This window comes from Callorhinus ursinus, unplaced genomic scaffold (assembly GCF_003265705.2).
Source record: "Callorhinus ursinus isolate GAN/ISIS: 27379988/994484 unplaced genomic scaffold, GSC_fseal_2.0 scaffold24, whole genome shotgun sequence".
In the NCBI taxonomy this organism is placed as follows: Eukaryota; Metazoa; Chordata; class Mammalia; order Carnivora; family Otariidae; genus Callorhinus; species Callorhinus ursinus.
Window position 1 is genome coordinate 17,211,688 of NW_027397086.1, and position 21,751 is coordinate 17,233,438.

The 21,751-nt window shown below is 38.5% G+C and overlaps 1 protein-coding gene across 10 annotated transcripts in view; it reads left to right on the top strand.

Annotated features, from left to right (window-relative positions):
• The window catches only part of ZFP37 (ZFP37 zinc finger protein), a 58,267-nt gene that overhangs the window by 23,887 nt on the left and 12,629 nt on the right, over positions 1-21,751 (top strand). Inside the window, exons 1-5 of one of the 10 annotated variants that reach the window (XM_073876524.1) lie at positions 1,466-1,623; positions 3,653-3,711; positions 9,648-9,774; positions 11,296-11,385; positions 13,745-15,098. In XM_073876524.1, the coding sequence (XP_073732625.1) occupies positions 1,593-1,623; positions 3,653-3,711; positions 9,648-9,774; positions 11,296-11,385; positions 13,745-15,045 (1,608 nt within the window). In that variant the 5' untranslated portion in view covers positions 1,466-1,592 and the 3' untranslated portion in view covers positions 15,046-15,098. Of the gene's footprint in view, positions 1-1,465; positions 1,624-2,477; positions 3,051-3,652; positions 3,712-9,607; positions 9,775-11,295; positions 11,386-13,744; positions 15,099-21,751 lie in introns of those variants that run through there. The other 9 variants (XM_025888523.2, XM_073876525.1, XM_073876527.1 and 6 more) reach the window with 9 other exon arrangements.

Sequence of the window (21,751 nt, forward strand, 5' to 3'; positions counted from 1 at the left end):
AGTTGGGGAGGACATTCCAGAAGCATGACATCCACTGTATCCGACTTAAAGAGCTGAGTCAACGCTGAGAATTAATTCATAGTGTCGTTCAGCGTCAGTTAGGACTGGATATTTTGTAGTAATGTTCAAAGATAAACTAAGACATATTAAAATTTTTAAGCTTATTTGAGCTTAAAACTGACTCAAATTGGGCAGCACCAAACCACAAGTGGTAAGAAGTGCTCCACTGACAAGAGCTAGAGGCAAGACTTTTATAGAAAAGACCTAGAAGCAAAGCAAGGAAATTATTTGATTGCCTATAGTTTAAGCAGTTGTACTATTTGGGAAAGCCTCGTTTGTGGTTGTCCTTAGGTTTTGATTTCTTAACCTTGAGGCATTACAGGCTTAGGTTTGGGTTTGCTAAGGCATTAGAACCACCTCAGTCTATTAGCCTCCTTATTTAATTTTACATTAATAATGCTACTATATGGTATTTATTATTTTTAAAAAACTGCATGCGTTCTGAAGTGCTTTTCATTGACACTGACGCTGAAATTTTCTTCTTTATGTCAGCAAACATTGAAATACCCAAACGAGTATTTCACGATCTTCTTCTACTTTACAAATGAGAGACCTGAGGGCAAGGGGCTGGCCCAAAGCCACAGAGCAAGTTCAAGACCAGGTTGAGAAGAACACCTAGGGGTTCTGAATCATCCTACAGAGTTTATCCTCAATCATTTCCCCTCTGCTGCTATCTGATGTGTCTTCAGCAGGGGCAGAGTCTGCCCATCCCAGTCTGGGAAAGCATTCCCAGAAGTGGACATGTGAATTTCATTTTCCAGGATGGCAGGTTGGAGGTCACCAGATGAAAGCATTCTGACTTTCCCTCTCTCAGTGCTATCTCTCAAGGAGAATACTGCTCCGTCCTGACTTTTCCACCTCAGTTAAAACCTAAATTAAATAACCTACCTCAGTACGCATACTATTATCATTACTATACCTAACATTGGGAAAGTGAGGCAATGTATTGTAGATCAATTGACTCGGGCTGAGACTCATGCTCCTCGTTTGCTTAGTAACAGGAGCGGCTCCTCTTTCCCCACCCTACTTCCTCAGCTTTATTTTGCACCTTGCGCTGAGTTTCCATTTTCTACACATCTTAGCTGGAGAGATTCCCTGACTCCATCCTCCAAGACCTGGGATTTTTTTCCTACTTTATGTTTTTGCTCCCGCATTGTCCCAGTACATCTTTTCAGTAGCTCCCGTATCCCACTTCTAACTTCCCTTTCTCTTAGCATTCTCTGCTGTACGGCGCCAACATCTACTCGAAATATGGCGCCTCCCACTCCGACACAGTTTCCGTTCACTAGGCGCGGCCATTTTAATCCCCCCGGCTCTGGCGAACGAAACACCCTGTAAGTATCGCGATAGAAGCAGGTCGAGAGCTGCCCTTGCTTCCGCCGTTAACACCGGAGAGTCCGCAGCCCTGGCGACGGGAGGGGGCGGCCCTAGCGCTCAGCTGAGGGCCCTTCAGGCGAGGCTGGGAGTTGAGGGGCCCGGTTCTCAGAAAGGAAGTTTCAGTCACTGGCTGCGGTGTTGGGAGTAAGGGCATCATGTTTGATCAGCGACTGAGCATCTCTAGCGGTCCGTAATTTTCGTCTTAATTGTGGTTATTAATTAAACAGCCCCGCTCAAAATAGTGATTGCCGCCAGGTGGAGATCGGTATTTAGTGGTGCTGCCGGTAGTGGACTCTGAGGAGGTTCCGCGGCTGATTGGGAATTTGTGGGACTAGTGTTTGGGCGTGTCTGTGTGATTCTGCGTCTCTCAGAGTCACGGATTGGGGGTCACATAGAAATCAACGGTTGGGTCCTGAAGGCAGATATCCATCTTTAGGGTTATTTTGGATCAGTGTGTGGGGGTTGTAGTGGGCTACTGTTGGGAGCCTATTTGGTAGCTTGGGGAGCAGATGGCTTGCGCCCAGTGATTGGGCTCCAGCCCTGAATAATAATAGTCTGCATTCAGGCTGCACTCCACACATACTGTGTGCTGGGTTTTCTTGTATGGGTTTTATGCATGTAAGGATATTAGGGTCAGGAGAGAGTTCCCATCCTCCCCCCGGAGGTTTTGTTTCCACCCTTGGATCTATCTGGTGAATGGGCTTCAGGCAGTGTATATTCCCTACTACTGCCTTGGAGCTAGCCAAGTACTTCAAGCCGAAGTCTCTCAAAAAGCCTTTCTCAAAGCTGTGCCATTTCCCTTTGCCTGTCTTTCTATCCATGTGCTCTCTCTGGATAATTTCAACCACACTCATTCTATCAGCTTCTGCCTTTAAAGGCATGACTTGCCAGTCTATAGCACCAGCCCAGACGTTACTAACATGCTCCAGATTCACAGTAGTCAGCTGTCTCCACATCTCTGTGAGGTTTACTCACAGGATCTCAACCTTAACGTGATGGAAATAGACTATATCATCTTCCTTCTCCATACTTCACCCGCTCATCCTACTATGTTCATCGTTATGAATAGCGTCACTCTTCTTCTAGATGGCCATAGTACAAATCCTGGAGACATCTAGTTTTCTCCCCACCCTTCTCCCCATGGTTGGACCAATCTTCTCATCCTGGTGATTTTGCCTCCCTGACATCTCACCAGTTTGTCCTCCCCATTCCCACTGCCATGGTCTTAGTTCAGGCTTCATCAGCCCTTGCCTTAAACCTCTATCAGGAAAACCCAGTATCAGAGTGTTGGACACTATGGGCAAGTCAGAGGAAGGAATGGCTGAGTCTATCCAGGAGACATTTGAAAAGGCTTTCTAGAGGAGGTGACATTTGAACTGAGTCTATACATTTGAAGTGGTCCTATAAGTCTGTGGATGAGAGTGACTGTTACAGCTTATTTAATTTATTGAGCTAGTGAATTGTGCTCTTTAGAACTTCCTTGATACGAGTTTGGGTTAAGAGGTCAGTAGAATAATAACTGCTAAAAAGTAACAGTTTATTCTAGGAAAACTGGAAAATGAAAATGCTAAATACAACCCAATAGAAATCACTTGTAATTCTACCACCCAAAGGTAACCATAACATTTTGATGTATGTCCTTTCACACACTTTTTTTTCTTTCGAATATATTTCTTTTCAATATATTTATTGTTTTATACCCTATTTTCTTGCTTTGTAATACAACAAGACCCTTTTTCCAAATCTGTAAATACTTTTCTAAGATAACTTAATGGCTGTCTAGTGTTTTATACTTTGATAATGGTTGTAACCAATCCCTATTGTTGAACATCTAGGTGGTTTCTACTTTTTAAGTGATCAAGCGGCATCGTGATGAATATCCTTGCAGATATATCTTTATGTACATTCATGCCTTTTTTTTTAGGATAAATATCTAATTATAGATTTATGGGGTCAAAGGAGGAGAAACTTCTTAAACATACAATGGGATACACATCCACAAAGATAAAACATACCGTAGCCTGACGCTTTCAGAACTGTAATAGGTTGACGTTATCCCAGCATAATCTTTTGTGGTCCCTCAAAGGAAACTTTGAAAGGGGCAGTTTCTGAAAGGTAGTCTTTTATGTAGTTGGTTATAGGAATTTCTAGGCTCCTAATTCTGGGAATCACAGGGCAGGCCTAGATTCTCAAGGTGGTCTTCTTTTTATCCCAGCTCTGTCTTTACAGATATCTGCACCTTCTGAAGAGCAACAGAAAATGACCAATTCTCAGGTGAGTTATTTATATCCCATATTATTTTCCATTGTATTTGAGGCAGTTTAAAAGAATTAATTAAATGAAAAAATGTAAATAGAGATCTGGGAAAATAAAATAGAAAATCTAGACCAAATAATGTGTGAAATATAATCATACAAGTTATAGGGTCTTTTATAGTTATTAAAGTTGAGCATATCATCTACAATGATAGGATTTACATAACACAGTAAATATGATATTTTCTTGAGGGAAGTAAAGAATTTTTGGCATTTAGGTTTGAAATTATTCTCTTGATGCATACATATGATGTAGTAGGCAGTGTCTTTAACATTTTTTTTTAAGATTATTTATTTATTTATTTGAGAGAGAGAGAAACAGCATGAGAGGGGAGAGGGTCAGAGGGAGAAGCAGGCTCCCCGCTGAGCCGGGAGCCCAATGCGGGACTCGAACCCAAGACTCCGGGATCATGACCTGAGCCGAAGGCAGTCACTTAACCAACTGAGCCACCCAGGCACCCCAGGGTCTTTAACATTTACCAACCCATGATAAATTCCATAGGAGGCCTCCCTATAGCTGTTTCTTAAGTCATTTCTCAAAATAACTACAGGGCATCATAACAAGGCAGAATTCAATTTCTAGCCAGTAAAATCATGGGGCCCAGGTACATAGCTGTCAAAAAATCTGTCTTGATCCATGAATAAAAGTTTGTGAAATTCGTCCAAGGAATTAATATTATTAAAGGTCATAATAGTATCAATTTTAATTTGCAGTTTTTAACCAATAAATAATGAAATATTTTTCCTTTAAAATGCAATAGGTTGGGGCGCCTGGGTGGCTCAGTTGATTAAGCATCTGCCTTCAGCTCAGGTCATGATCTCAGGGTCCTGGGATCGAGTCCTGCATCGGGCTCCCTGCTCAGTGGGGAGTCTGCTTCTCCCTCTCCCTCTGTGCTCTCGCTCTTTCTCTCTCTCAAGTAAATAAATAAAATATTTTTTTAAAAATGCAGTAGGTTGAGAGCCTCAAAGTGTATATCAAGTGAGTATGCTTCATGGATAGCGGAAATCAAGTGAATTTGCTCATTTCTGTTGGTTTATCACTCAGCTAAACATTGCTAGCAAGCATCTTAGTGGTTGTAATTGTCATATGGTTTTAAATGTTTTTATTTGAAGATATATATCTAATTTTTATCTCTCATGTTCCATTGGTTATACCCACTATGTAGCACACAGTTTCAGTATAGTAGTCTTCAAAGCGGGGAGCATCCATTCCTTAGATGTACAAGGTGATCCCCTGAGGTATGGGGAGAAAAGAACTACCTACATATCTTTTTTTTTTTTTTTTTAATTTTAGAGAGAGATGAGTGACAGAGCACGGGTGGGGGGAGGGGCAGAGGGAGAGGGAGAAATGGAATCTCAAGCAGACTCCCTGCTGAGTGCAGAGCCTGACACGAAGGGCTCAATCTCATGACCCTGAGATCATGACCTGAGCTGAAATCAAGAGTTGAAATCACTCAACCAACTGAGCCACCCAGGCGCCCCTACCTACATATCTTTTTAATGACCATATCTCAGTATTGAAATAATTTATGTTTTTTTAAAAAGGTATATATTATATATACTTTGCACTTTTTTTTTTAACTGAAAAATGTCTCCTCAAGAGTCACCTCATTAGAACAAAAGACACTCCTGTCATCCAGGAAATTCTAAGGATTTTAGGAGTTCTGTGTCAGGAACCAGAGTCAAAGAACAAATATTAGAACAAAAGATGCTTGCCACACCTTTATTCCTTGGGAAATTATAAGGGCCTTAGGAATTCTGACTAGGAGCCAGGGATGAAGACCAAAATATGTATTTCTTATCATATCACAGTACCCAATCTCTGATTTTTAAAAGTTTGGGGAGGGGGCGCCTGGGTGGCTCAGTCATTAAGCATCTGCCTTTGGCTCAGGTCATGATCTCAGGGTCCTGGGATCGAGTCCTGCATCAGGCTCCCTGCTCCACGGGAAGCCTGTTTCTCCCTCTCCCACTCCCCCTGCTTGTGTTCCCTCTCTCACTGTGTCTCTCTGTCAAATAAATAAAATTAAAAAAAAAAAAAAAGAAAGTTTGGGGAATACTGGGTTATGTACCTGTAATTCTGCACCCATTTCCAATGTGTGGGGTTTCTTCCCTGTACCACCAGGCAATCAATCTCTGACACCAGCTGGCTGTCCTGCAATTCGGCTCAATTTTGACACTACCCACTTGGAGATAGTGTCAGATCCTATAGGTCAAGGGCTCGGTCCCACAAGACTGCCCTTCACTTCAGATGACAATCAAAAGTCCAAGTTGTTGCCTCTGCTTCGGACTGACTAGGTATAAATCAGAGGTTCCCACAACCCCCTCCTTTGGTTCTATTAATTTGCTAGTGTGGCCCCTAGGAGTCAGGAAACCAATTTAAACACTCGATTGCCAGTTGATTACAAAGGATATTAAAGGATACAAATCAACAGCCAAGGAAGAGCTACATAAGACAACGTCCTGAACAAAGAAGCATGGAGTCCAAGGCTTGGCACCTGGCATCTGTCACGTGGAAACATTCTGGTAGCTCTCTGAACTCTCTCGGGTCTTTCTGGAGGCTTCATAATGTGGGCATGATCAATTAAATCATTGGCCATTGGTGATGGATTGAGCCTCCAGCCCCACCTCCCTCCCCCAAAATCAGGAGTGGGACTGAAAGTTCTGTCTACTCTTGGTTGGTGCCCCTGGTGACCAGCCACCCCCTCCTTAGGTGCTTTCCAAAAGCCATGTCATTATCATAACAAAAGGCACCTTTATCACCTTCATCACAGGAAATTCCAAGGGTTTTAGGAGCTCTATGCTAGGAACTACAAAGACCAAATATGTATTTCTCATTCTAAATCACATTATGGTACTGTTCATACAATAACCGAACTAACGTGAGTTTACTCTCTGGTGTGAGTCACAGATAGAAACTACACCAGGGGGAGTTATCTCACAAAGGAAACTTAAACTAAAGTTAATTTGGGCCAATAGAATTTTTGTGGTGAAATATAAAATTTGCCATTTTAACCATTTTTAAGTGTGCAATTCAGTGGTATTAATTATGTTTGCAATTTGTGAATCCATCATCACTTTCTGTTTCCAAAACTTTTTCATCATCCCGAACAGAAACTCTGTACCCATTGAGCAATAACTCCCATTTTTCCCTTACCCCCACAGCCCTTGGTAAACTCAAAACTACTTTCTGGCTCTATGAATTTGCTTATTCTAGATATTTCATAGAAGTGGAATCATATGAAATTTGTCCTTTTGTGTCTAACTTACTTCACTTCGCATGTTTTTGAGGTTTATCTATGCTGTAGCATGTATCAGAACTTCATTCCTTTTTATGGCTGAGTAATATTCCATTATATAAACACATTTTGTTTATCCCTTCATCTGATGGACACTCGGGTTGTTTCTACCTTTTGGTTTTATTGTAAATAAAGCTGCTGTGAATTACCTACAAGTATCTCTTTGAGTACCTGTTTTCAAATCTGGGTATATACCTATGTCAACCAAAATTCCTGGAATGCAGAGATTTAGTCAGAGGCAAGGGAAAGCTTTCTTGCCATACAGTGTGTAAACCAGGGAGATCGCAGCCTTCAGCTACAACCAAAAGTGTGCTCTGAAGGGGAAGGTTTATGTTTGGGCTTAAATAGGCAAAAACTGCAAGTTCTGTGCCCTTACTGGGTTGGTCAGACTGCAGTCCTAAGCTGTAACTTCAGGAGTAGAATGACAAACAGGATACAGCCTGCTATTCCTGGTGGCAACATCAGGCTGTGGCAGAGCCACGGAGAACATGGTAAGATGTGTTGCACGGGATTTTATGGATTTTGTTGACTTTTGTGCAGGTTTGTCACCTCATGGTATGCTAACTGGTTTTGTTTCCCATGGTCATTTGGGCTGGTTAAAATTGTAGTTTCTCTCCCTTGACATGAAGGAATCCATCTTATCTTTCAGCTGGTGTTGTCCAATTATTGGGGTCTTTTTTTTTCACCTAGTAGTGGAATTGCTGGGTTATACGGTAATTCTACATTTAACTTTTGGAAGAACTGCCCAAGTGTTTTGTGTAGCAGCTGCACCATTTTACATTCCCACCAGCAGCTTATGAGGGTTCCGGTTTCTCCACATCCTCAGTAACAATTGTATTTTCCATTTTGTTGATTATAACCATCCTATTAGGTGTAAAGTTGTATCTCCTTGTGGTTTTGACTTGCATTTCCCTATTGACTAGTAAGGTTGAGCATCTTTACATGTGCTTATTGTCCATTTGCATATCTGCTTTGGAGAAATGTTTATTGAAATCCTTTGCCCATTTTTAAATCAAATCATTTGTCCTTTTACTGTTGGACAAGTAGAGTCCACCTCTCTCCTCCCCCCAAACCTGCTCGCTCTTATTTTCTGGACTTGAGTGGGATGCCAGTTGCTTAGCCCGAAACCCAAGCACTCTTAGTTGATTACTTTCCTTCTCTCATCTTCCCACTGTCTTTCGGATACATCTTAGTCGGATTTGATCAACATCAAATTTAAAAATTGAATTCTCTTATTGAGGTGGAACCTAATCATGGTTTGAAAAATAAGTAAAAACAAAGTAATACTTTATTACTAACTGATCATAAGTTACTCTATTCTTCTTCTTATTTCTAAGTAGGTATTTAAAAAAATAAATTGACCAAATTAAATATTGCTTACATTTTATTGTTTTTATTTTAGTTTAAACTTTAAAAACAATGGTTTTGTTGTATTTAATTTTTATAAATTCTTTAAGGGAAAATGCCAACATACACAAAAATTTAGAGAACAATTTAATGAACCCCTGTGTTTCTTCTTATATTTTCAGCAATTATCAGTGTTTTTCCAATCTTATGTCTTTCCCCTCTCCCTTTATTTGTTCTCTAGAGTTTTTTGTTTGTATTTTTTTTTCGTTTTTAAGTAGGCTCCGTGCCCAGTGTGGAACCCAGTGGGGGCTTGAGCTTAACGACCTTGAGTTCAAGACCTGAGATGGGATCAAGAGTCAGATGCTTAACCAACTGAGCCACCCAAGCACCCCTGTTCTCTAGAGTATTTTAAAGCAGACCCCATAAGTGACATTTCATCAGTATATGCTTGTTTTGCAGATTTTGTTACCTTCATTTCAGGAACTGATACTGGTTTTCCCTTTAGTGGTTTCCTTTTAAAATCATTTATTTAAGTAAAAGAGTTGTTAAAACTATTAAGTCAAAAATAGTGTGAGTGACATGCAGATACATAAAAATTGTGAAAACAGTAAATGAATAAATGATGTCTGAGCGTTATTCCGAAGGTACAAACAGTTCCTTGAATTTGCCGTGTTCTTTTTCCTGTCCCCATTGCTTTTTTCTTTACTAATTTCTCCATCTAGAATGATCTTTCTCCCTCCTCCATATCTTACTGGAGTTTACTCTATTCATTTTTGACACTTCAATAAAGTATTTTATCTTTACTTTAAAAAATTTTACATTTTTCATTATTCATTTTGCATAACTGTATATCTTCTACAAAACCCATCTCAACCTCCCCAAATAGAATCATTTCTTCTTTCCCATTTCTATTATAACCCATTTAACACCCAATAGCTTTTATATATTTACTTGTTTGTCTCCATCTACTATTCTGTAAACTTCCAGTGTTTTCTTCATATTTGTATTCTGACTATCAAATAGTGCAGGTTGTGTTGTGGCCTAATACATGCTTATTGGTGGAAAGAGAGGATGAATGGTTTCTCAATAGCAGAGTTTTTCTAATAGGAGTTCTGCTTCTTCCACATAGTAAAACTGGCCTCATAGTAAACATCTTCTTTAATTTATTATGATGAACTCTGCATGATTAAACATCTTTTACACATCACCCAGTGTTTTTCACTTTAGATTGAACAGGAATGTCCTGTTACAGGGATTTGTGTCACTCAAGGATGTCACTGTGGACTTCACTTGGGAGGAGTGGCAGCACCTGAACTCTGCTCAAAGAAACCTGTACAGGGATGTGATGCTGGAGAACTATAGCAACCTTGTTTCAGTGGGTAAGAACATCTCTCAGAGGGTACTGGGTATTAGTTATCTGCTGCTGCATAACAATTACTTCAAAATTTAGTGGCTTAAAACAAACAGTTTAGTTTGGAAGGGCTTAGCTGGGTGGTTCTGGCTTGTGGTCTCCCGTGTGGCTGTAATCAGATGTGAGCAGAGGCTGCAGTCATCTGAAGGTTTGAGAGTGTAGGATCTGTTTCTAAGATAACTCACTTACATGGCTGTTGACAGGAGCCTTCAGCTCCTTCCTCACCATGGGGGCCTGTTCTCACGACATGACAAACTTCCCCAGAGAGTGATCCGGGAGAGCCAGGAGGAAGTCACAGGGCCTTTTGTGACTGGGTCTCTGAAATCACAGACCATCACCTCTACCTTATTGTGTTTATTAGAAACAGTTACCAAGTCCAGCCCATGCTTAAGGGAAGGAGAGGACTTCTTGAAGGGAGGAGTGGCAAGGAATTTATGAACATATATTAAATCCACCATAGTACCCAATTGACTGCCTTTCCTTTCTTATTTACTAAAAGCTGCTGGGTCACTGCATGTTTAATGAGCTTCATTTCAAGTTACGAAGGTCAAAAGAATATTGATTTTGAGTACCAAATACACCAGTGGACTTGGATGAAAAGAGAATGGGTGCTGCATCCTGCTTATTCTTTGAGGGTTAAAGACAATGGGCTGTGCCCAAGTTCTTAGTTTTTATAGATTAATTGAAATAGAACATATGTAATAAAGTGCTCAGATCTTAAATATGCAGATTGATGCATCTTTTTCCTATGTTATTTAACCACCGCCCAGATCAAGGTATAAAACATTTCAGGCACCCTAGCAGGCTCCCTTTGACCCCTTGCCATTTATCTCCTCAGAGATAACAACTTGTGGCTTCTATCACCATCGATTAGTTTTTTCTGTTCTTGAACTTCATGTAAGTGTAATCACTGTAATTGTCTGACATCTTTCATTTAACATAGTGTCTGTGGAATTCATCCATGTTGTTGCACATGACAATATTTGTTTCTCCTTACTGTTGCACCATATTCCATTTAACGAGTATAGGGTAATTCATCAACGTATCCATTCTACTGTTGATAGTTATTTGACTTATTTCAGACTTGAAATAACAGCATTGAATAAAGCTGTTTTGGACATTCTTTTTTTTTTTTATCTTCTTATTCTTTGTTTTTGTCTTTTTTTACTTTTTTTTTTACCTTTTTAATGGACATTCTTATATGCATCTTCTAGTGGAAATAAGTATTTTATTTCTATTGGGTATATACATAGGAGTGGAATTTCTGGGTCATGGAGCACATGTATATTTAGCTTTAGTAGATACTACCAGTTGTCCATAGAGGTTATACCAATTTATTTCTTACTAGCAATATATGAGAGTTCCATCAACATCTGGTAATGTTAGTCTTTTTAATTTTAGCTATTCTGGTGCATATGTGATGGGCTTGAGTTCTAGGATGGTTGGATGTCCACTAATGGCCAAGTCCTGTATCATTTCCCATAAACAGGATGTCAGTCTCTGAAGTCAGATGTAATCTCATTGAAGCAAGGAGAACCATGGATGAAGGAGGAAGAAATCTCAAGTTGGGCCTACTCAGGTAAGTGAGAACCTGGCATGTGGGAGACAGGGATGTAAGATTAATCCTGATTAATGAGACATTTATCTTTGAAATATTTTTAGGAAATCATTCTTTAAGGTCATAGATGTCTAGAAGTGGCTGAAGACGGTTGGTGTGGGATTGTCAAATACCTAAATAACACTGCTACATATCTAATAACCATGCAATCCATTTTCTTTGCTTAACTTTTAGAGAGAGAGAAGTAACCCCCTTACCTGTACTTTGGATCTTATTTATGCCCATGTCATTTAGGACATTTCATAGTTAACCTCTCTTTGGCTAACATCTTCAGCACCCTATTCTTCCAAAATGGGCTTATATTCCTCCCTTTATCCATTTACCCAGTCTTAGATAATGCCCTCTATCAAAGTGACTTATTGAATGATATTCATATCCTTTATAATTACCTTGTTTTTCTCACCTTCCTTTCAGTGTGATATGTCTTGGAGTTATAATCTTTTGCTTTGTGTTTTTAAAATTTTTCAGATTCTCCAGTAATATAAATATTACTTTGCCTTCTTCTTTTTCTCCTTTCTCTGTGACCATTTTTACTGGATTTTTTATGTTATTTTTATTATGTTGGCTATTTTCCTGCCTTTTTCCATGCTGCTTATTAAATTCTCCTTACCCCCTATATATATGCAATGGAATATTATGCAGCCATCAAAAGGAATGAGATCTTGCCATTTGCAATGACGTGGATGGAACTGGAGGGTGGTATGCTGAGTGAAATAAGTCAATCAGAGAAAGACATGTATCACATGACCTCACTGATATGAGGAATTCTTAATCTCAGGAAACAAACTGAGGGTTGCTGGAGTGGTGGGGGGTGGGAGGGATGGGGTGGCTGGGTGATAGACATTGGGGAGGGTATGTGCTATGGTGAGTGCTGTGAATTGTGCAAGACTGTTGAATCACAGATCTGTACCTCTGAAACAAATAATGCAATATATGTTAAGAAAAAAAAAAGAAGAAGATAGCAGGAGGGGAAGAATGAAGGGGGTAAATCGGAGGGGGAGACGAACCATGAGAGACGATGGACTCTGAAAAACAAACTGAGGGTTCTAGAGGGGAGGGGGTGGGAGGATGGGTCAGCCTGGTGATGGGTATTAAAGAGGGCACGTTCTGCATGGAGCACTGGGTGTTATGAACAAACAATGAATCATGGAACACTACATCAAAAACTAATGATGTAATGTATGGTGACGAATATAACAATAAAAAATTAATTAAAAAAAAAGAAATTCTCCTTACCCCCTGCCCACACCTTATAATTTAATCTTTCATTCCCCCCTCCAAATTTAACCAATTCTTTTTCATCACTCTATTTTTTGTTTATTTGTTTTTTTCTTTTTTAAATAAGTTCTGATTCTTGGTGGTTTTCCATGACCTGAAATACTTGTTTGAGTATATTTAATTCTGTTTAGAGTTCAGACAAAATTTTATTTTGCTTTATGGCTAGTTTTCTTTTTGGTTTTGGTTTGACAAGGGACAATTTCCTCTGTTGATATCTGCACAAATTCATTTCCTGATTTTTGGTAGTAGTTCTCTATGGACTATATTTTTCTTTTGTTCATTTTTATTACATTACAGTATTTTCATAAGACTTTTGAATATTATGGAGTCCTTCTCTGTTAATATAGCAGGGCCTTTCCCTCCTTCCTTTCTTTTGGATTGAAGAGGAGTTTCGGCTTTTCTGGTTTTGTGGTTCTCTTTGTCTTCCAGGACCCTGAATTTCCCTTGTTTTCTTTCCCCATTACCACCACCCAATTATGAGTGGGTATTTCTTCCTTCTTTTTTTGCCTTTTTTCTCCCTCTGAAACTGCCTGGTCTTCAAACTCAGAATATCCCCCTTTTAATAGAGCCTGTCCCATCCCATGCTTTTTGTGTCTTCTGACTCTTTCAGATGAATGTACTTGGAAAGCCCTACCCTGTAGTTGTGCTTCTACCTGGTTACTTATAAAATATTTATGAATATTTTTATATTTATTGTGGATTTAATCTTTCTGCTGGTCACTTCAACTCACCTTCAGTCTCCTTTGCTAGCATACTTCCTCTGTCTTTCCTGAAATGATTTTTTGATCTGCTTCTGGTCTTCACAGAGCGTTGTGGTGGATTGGCGCTGGTGCCATGTGGAACTTTGACACTGAGTTCATCAACTCTTTTTCCATTGCTCCCTTGCTCACTTCTTTTAGGTCTATTTCTTCTTCTGTCTTTGAGTTTTAAGGTCATATTCTACATTTCAAAGCTAATTGCACTTATTATCAGATTTCTATCTATTTCTACTAAAATGAAGAGCTTTGTTTTTTATTTTTGTGTTTTGTTTTGTATTCTTCAGAGCTCAAGAGTGAAGTAACATCATTTACACTTGGGCTTTTTTCAGACTTTGATATTAGACCCAAGATGAAAGAATTAACACCATGGAAGAACATTTCTGAACAAGTGATACTCCATAACATGATTGTATACTCAACTTTTGAAGACTGGAGACTTGAAGATGAGATAAATCACCAGGAAAACCAAGACAAGCGTTTGAATCAAGTTGCATTCATTAACAATAAGCCACTAACTGAGGAGATAGATCATGAATGTAACAATGTACTTGGGAAAGGAATTCATCTGAACAGAACATCTAATGAACACATCGGAGCCTTCATGCAGAAGTCACACCTCTTTGTACAACCAAAAATTCTAACCAGTGAGAAATCATATAAATGTATTCAGTGTGGGAAAGCTTTCAGTGGAAAGTCAGGACTCATTGTACATCAGAGAATTCATACTGGGGAGAAACCATACAAATGTAAAGAATGTGGAAAAACCTTTATTCAGAAGTCACAACTCACTGTACATCAGAGAACTCATACAGGAGAGAAACCCTATAAATGTAGTGAATGTGGGAAAGCATTCATCCAGAAGTCAAACCTCATTATTCATCAGAGGATTCACACAGGGGAAAAACCCTATGAATGCAATGAATGTGGGAAAGCTTTCATCAAGAAGTCAACGCTTGGTGTTCATCAAAGAGCTCATACTGGGGAGAAACCATATGAATGCAGTGACTGTGGAAAAGCCTTCATCTGGCGGTCACAGCTCGTTGTACATCAGAGAATTCATACTGGGGAGAAACCCCATGGATGTAAAGAGTGTGGAAAAGCCTTCAACAGGAAGTCAGAACTAAGTGTACATCACAGAATTCACACTGGAGAGAAACCCTTTGAGTGTAATGAATGTAAAAAAGCCTTCATTCAAAAGTCAGATCTCATTGTACATCAGAGAACTCACACTGGGGACAAAAGGTATCAATGCTGTGATTGTGGGAAAGCCTTTATCCGGAGCTCACAGTTCATTGAACATCAGAGAATTCATACTGGGGAGAAACCCTATGAATGCAGTGAATGCAGAAAAGCTTTTATCCAGAAATCACAACTCACTGTTCATCAAAGAATCCATACTGGGATGAAGCCGTATGAATGCATTGAGTGTGGAAAAGCCTTTAGTAAGAAGTCACATCTCACTGTACATCATAGAATACACACTGGAGAAAAACCCTATGACTGTAGTAATTGTAGAAAAGCTTTCAGCAAGAAATCTACTCTCATTGTTCATCAGAGAATTCATATGGAACAGAAACCCTTTTAATGGAATGAGAAAACTTTAATTAAATGATTAAAATTTCATCACACATCATAGAATTCATAAAGTCTAAAAACTCTATGAATGTACTAAACATGGGAAGCCTTCAACAGTAGCTCCTAAACTATTAAGCACCAGAAAATTCATACTGAGAAGCAAGTTTGAAAAATCATGTATCCAAAAAATTATATTGGACATCTTGGTCCAGGCCTAATAGTAAAAGTTTTTTAAGTATGTAGAAAAATCTCAACCATATGTGATTAGCTTGATCACTTGTGGTACAAATTTTTTAAATGACTGAGCTACCTAGGCATTCCAAGGTACAAATTTTTTAAATGAATGAGTACAGTTGATCATTGAACAACGTAGATTAGGGTCCCCCTGTGCAGTTGAAAATTCATGTATAACTTTTAACTCTCCAAAAACTTAACTACTAATAGTCTATTATTGACTGGAAGCCTTACTGGTAACATGAACTGTCAGTCAACACATATTTTTATGTAATATGTATGGCATACTGTATTCTTACAATTAAATGAGCTAGAGAAAAGATGTTATTAAGAAAGTCATAAGGAAGAAAAAATACATTTATAGTACTGTACTATATTAATAAAAAAAAAATCCATGGACCTGCACAGTTAAAACCTGTGTTGTTCAAGGGTCAACTGCAAATTGATTAATCAGGACAACAAAGTGACTACTATATGTGATCATTCTACAAGTGATGTAGAAATAGCATTCAGAACCTAAATTATCTGTCATTTGGAAGTGAATATGGATATTTGCACCTGCCTTTCTGCACTAAATGACACCATTTTCCCCACATCTTAAAAAACATAAAAGGATAAATTGTAACTAAATAACAGATCTTCCCCCACTCTTTCTTAAGGTATATAGAATTAAGAGAAGATGAAGCCAATGTATTTATAGAGACATCAAAAGTTAGTGGTAGAGGAGTGCCTGGGTGGCTCAGTTGGTTAAGTGTCTGACTCTTGATTTCAGAACAGGTCATAATCTGAGTCATGGGATCAAGCCTCACTTTGGGCTCCATGCTCAGCAGGGAGTCTGCTTGAAAGTCTCTCCATCTTCCTCTGCCCCTCCCCCTGTACACTCTCTCTCTCCCTCTCAAATAAATCGTAAAAAAAAAAAGTGGTAGACTTTTAAAAAATATCACTTGGTGTAAAGCATACAGTTAAGAGGCAACAGGCAAAGCAGGCAGTGATGTGGCTGTAAGCAATGTTGGCATATTCAACACGTGATAAAAATAGTTCTACACAAAGAAATTCCTGTTCCTAGTCCTGTTTCAACTCATAGTACTTACGTGAGTACTGCTATGCATAGCTTGGGATCTCTATATCCTTGTGATTATCAGAATTGAGTTTTTTAAAGCTTCCTTTATTGGATATTTCTGCCACACACACATTCTGCTAAGCACTTTGACATGTACTTTCTTACTTAATCCTTAGAGCAAATATATGAAACTGAGATTATTACCATTTTATAGATGAGGCAAATGGAGCCCAGAGAGGTTCCCTGGTTCAGCTAAACTCATGTGCCTGGTAAGTGGAGGGCTGAGATTCAGATCAGCCTCTTAGCCTCCACAGGATTCTGTCCCACTCGAGACAAGCAGGACTGAATGTAATGTCACTTCAGCTCCAGACAGAATTGAGTTGAATTTGACTGGACATCATATGGTATTCTGTATCCTGTCCCTACATTATATTAAATAAATTAACAAGAAACATGCATTTCAAAGGAGGTATTAAGTTTTAGTTTCTTACATGTAGAAGCTCTTGGAGGTGTATTTTGAGATATTGGTTCAGGGATACCTGTTTTGCTGCCCTATACATTTTTTTTTGTGATCAGTCTGAACATAGAAATTATACTATTATTTTATAATTTGAAAAAATTAAGTGTTTTGTTGAGTTGTCATTTTATCATCACAAATAACTTTTCTTACAAATTCTTACAAATTATTATCCAGGGCATCCTTTCCTTTTCAAGCACAATAACTTAACCTTATGTAAGTTGTAAATATTCATTGTGAAGCAATATTAGGAAAAGAGGGATTGATAGCAAAAAACCTTTTCAGTCCTTCCTTGAAATGAAGGTAAAGCTGATACACCATATTGAGCTTGATCCTAAATTTTTTTTTAAGATTTTATTTATTAGAGAGAGAGGGAACACAAGCAGCGGGAGTGGGAGAGGGAGAGGGAGAAGCAGGCTTCCCGTGGAGCAGGGAGCCCAATGCGGGGCTCAATCCCAGGACCCTGGGATCATGACCTGAGCCGAAGGCAGACACTTAACGACTGAGCCACCCAGGCGCCCCTTGATCCTGAATTTTTAATCAAACATTTTTTCTTAGATTTTCAATTAAAAATGTTTTAAAATTTAAAACTGAACAGCAGCCATGATTTTCACTGTAAATCTTAACTTTAAAATAATTTATTTTATTTTTTAAAGATTTTATTTAGAGAGTGAATGTGAGCTGGGGTAGGGGCAGAGGGCGAGGGAAAGAGAATCTCGAGCAGACTCTGTGCTGAGTGTGGAGCCCAATGTGGGGCTTGATCTCATGACCCTGAGACCCAAGCCAAAATAAAAAAAGGGACACTTAACCAACTTAGCTACCCAGGCACCCCACAAATAATAATTTTAAACTAAATAGTGAATTGCAGTCATGTAATTCTTTTATTAGTCATTTTAAAAGTCACTTTTGAAGATAAATATTGAGCTGTTATGTAAATGTAGGACATTCATTTTCTAAACATATCAGAAGCTAAACTATTAATGTGTATCTTGCCTTCAATGTTGTCATCTTGGAAACTATGTGATAATACCACTTGTGCAGCCAATAATTTGTGGAATTCCTGTCTATTAGAATTTCTTTCAGATCCAGTTTGCCTGTCAGGCCCCATATGAAACTATGTAATATTTTCAGAGAGCCTTCCGTAATTAGAATTCATTGTTTTTCTCGCCCTTATCCTTCCTATCATCCCATTAATTCTGTGCATGACTTCAGGAAGAGGAAAGCTTGTGCCCCTTCTATAGTCATTTCAAGTCTCAGGTGCTTAGGAGATTCAATATCTCTATTTTCAATGTTTTGCCTTCTATTTAGTGGTTTCTTATACATAGCTGGTATCGCCATTAACATAAGATAGGTAGGAAATTCTTAGTGTGTTTTTTTTTTTAAAGATGTTATTTATTTTGAGAGAGAGCATGAATAGGGGGAGAAGTGGGGGGTGGAGCAGAAGGAGAGGGACAAGCAGACTCTGCGCTGAGTGTGGAGCCCGACGCGGGGCTTGATCCCACGACCCTGAGATCATGACCTGAGCTGAAATCAAGAGTTGGGTGTTCAACTGACTGAGCCACCAGGTGCCCCCCAGGTTTTTTTTTTTTAACTTGCCTCCTAATATGTTGTCATCTGAGCCTATTTACTTGTATTCTCTTTAAAAGGATACTTCATATTACCGCCTTTCTACTTAAGTAGTATTACTAATAGATATTTCTTGGGTACTATGAATTAATTAGGTACTAGTCTCCTTAAACAACTGGAATTTAAGAGATTACACAAGATACCATGACTCATATCTAAGGACTGAAACATTATGTTATAGGTAAACAGATATTTTGGAGTTTTCAGGCAGAGTTAAAAGTTGAAACAAGTGGAACTACCCTAGTAATTCTGAAAATATGGTTTTAAATAGTTTGAAAATTAAATAATTAAAATGTTAACATGCTTGCTATTTTTTTTAAGATTTTATTTATTTGAGAGAGAATGAGAGACAGAGAATAAGAGGGAAGAGGGTCAGAGGGAGAAGCAGACTCTGGTGAGCGGGGAGCCCAATGTGGGACTCGGTCCCGAGACTCCAGGATCATGACCTGAGCTGAAGGCAGTCGCTTAACCAACTGAGCCACCCAGGCGCCCCAACATACTTGCTATTGAGATGTTAATGTTTACTTAAAGTTTTATATGCTGATGGTCACACAAATGCTTAGGTATTATGTTTATTTCAACTTCAAGTTATCACAGTTACACTTAAACACTTCACAGTTTACCCTATTTTGGACATTCTTAGAGTATAACAGAACAAAATGGCATTATGTAAATATGAGTGGGTAGATGGGAAAGAGGCACACCATGGAATTTTTTCTGAAAAGGTGGAGAAAACTGAATTTCCATTTGTTAGCCTAGGTAGAGATGAGTCACAAGAGAAATTAGAAAATGTTTAGATAATATTGAATGAAAATACAATATGTCAGAATTGAGGAGATAGATTATGAATGGAACAATGTGCTGGGAAAAGGAATTCATCTGAACAGAACATCTAATAAACACATCAGAGTCTTCATGCAGAAGTCACACCTCTTTGTACAACCGAAATTCTAACCAGTGAGAAATCATATAAATATATTCAGTGTGGGAGAGCCTTCAGTGGAAGTCAGGACTCATTGTGTGTGTGGGTATTGGGGATGTCACTAGACCAGAGCTTAGAATAAAATTTGTAATTTTAAATGATTTATTAGAAAAGAAGAAATGTGTAAAATCAATTATTTAAGCTTCCATTTTATGAAGGTAGAAAGATATGAGCAAATTATACCCCAAAATAAGTAGGAAGATATAAGTAATAAATGGAAGAGCACAAATCAATGAACTAGAACAGGGATCGGACTACAGGCCAAACCTGGCTAGTGGCCTGTTCCCATACAGGCCTTAAACTAAGATTCATTTTTACATTTTTAACGAGTTATAAAACACACAAACCAAACAAAAAGAAAAGAAAAAAGAATAAAACAGAGACTATGCAACAGAAATCATAGGTGGACCACAAAACCTAAAATATCCACTATCTGGCCCTTTACAGAAAATGTTCGCCAATTCCTAAACCAGAGCATATGCAAACAAAAATCATTGAGAACAAAAGGTGATTCATTGAAATAATATAATTGGTAAATCTTTGGATAGACTGATCAAGAGAAATAGAAGACAAATTACTAGTAGGAATAAAGGAGGTGGCACCACTATTTTAGAGTCAAAAAGAAGATAGAATTAATAATAACTTTTATTTCGAAAATTTGACAACTAGGTAAAATGGAAGATCTCCTTGAAATCATGTTACCAAAACTGAGTAAAGAAGAATTAGAATGCACAAATAGCCCTATACTGATTAAAGATATTGAATTTGTAATTTAAAATCTTCTCTGAAAGAAAATTACAGGTCTAGAGGCTTCACTGGGGCATTCTATCAATATTTAAGGAAGAAATAATACTAATTCTACAAAAACTTTAGAAAGTAGAGGAGGATTAACATTTTCCAATTCATTATATTGGATCAGTATTACCCTGAAACCAAAACCAGATGAAGACATTATGAGTAAAGAAAATTATAAGCTGAGGGGCACCTGGGTGGCTCAGTTGGTTTGGCAACTGCCTTTGGCTCAGGTCATGATCCTGGAGTCCTGGGATCGAGTCCTGCATCGGGCTCCCTGCTTGGCGGGAAGTCTGCTTCTCCCTCTGACCCTCCCCCATCTCATGCTCTCTCTCTCTCTCATTCTCTCTCTCTAATAAATAAATAAAATCTTTAAAAAAATTATAAGCTGATATCCCTGATAACTGTAGATGTGAAAATTGCTTTAAAATTAATGTTTTTGAGGGGCACCTTGGTGGCTCAGTCGGTTAAGCATCTGACTCTCAACTCAGGTCTTGATCTCAGAGTCATGAGTTCAGGCCCCAGGTTGTGCGTTCATGCCCAGCATGGAGCCTACTTTAAGAAAATATTTTGAATCCAGCAGTACATAAAAAGTGAAATATGTCCTGACCAATTAGAGTGTATTCCAAGAATGCAATATTTTATTTAAATATCTGATTATCCATCCATGTAATTCACCAAATTTTTTTTTGATGAGGGGAAAAACATCATTTCCATAGATGCAGAAAAAGCATTTGACAAAATTCAACATCCATTTGTGATGAAAACTCTCAACAAATGAACAACAGATGGTAACTTCTCTACTTCAACAAGTTTCATGGTTACTTCTTTCTACATAAGATTAGAAACCAATAAAAAATATCTGTCCTCATTTTTTTTAAAGATTTTATTTATTTATTTGACAGAGAGAGACACAGTGAGAGAGGGAACACAAGCAGGGGAGCAGGAGAAGCAGGCTTCCCGTGGAGCAGGGAGCCCGATGCAGGGCTTGATCCCAGGACCCTGGTATCATGACCTGAGCTGAAGGCAGATGCTTAACTGACTGAGCCACCCAGGTGCCCCGTCCTCATTTTTTAAAAAGATATTTATTTATTCCAGAAAGAGAGTGAGAGCAGGGGAGTGGGGGGAGAAGCAGAGGGAGAGGGACAAACAGACTCCACACTGAATGTGGAGTCCAACTCAGGGCTCAATCCCAGGACACCAAGATCATGACCTGAGCTGAAACCAAGAGTCAGATGCTTAACTGACTGAGCTACCCAGGCACCCCCTCATTTTTATTCAACAATGTAATAGAAGTTCTGGCCAATGTAATAAGCAAAGGGAAAAAAATAAGAAAGCATACAAATTAGGAAGGATGAAGTAAAATTTTCTTTTATTCGTAACAACCTGATCTTATACATTTAAAATCCTAAGGAATCTACAAAGGTTAAACCTTTTTTTTATTTTTTTTTCAAATTTTTTATTGTTATGTTAATCACCATATATTACATCATTAGTTTTTGATG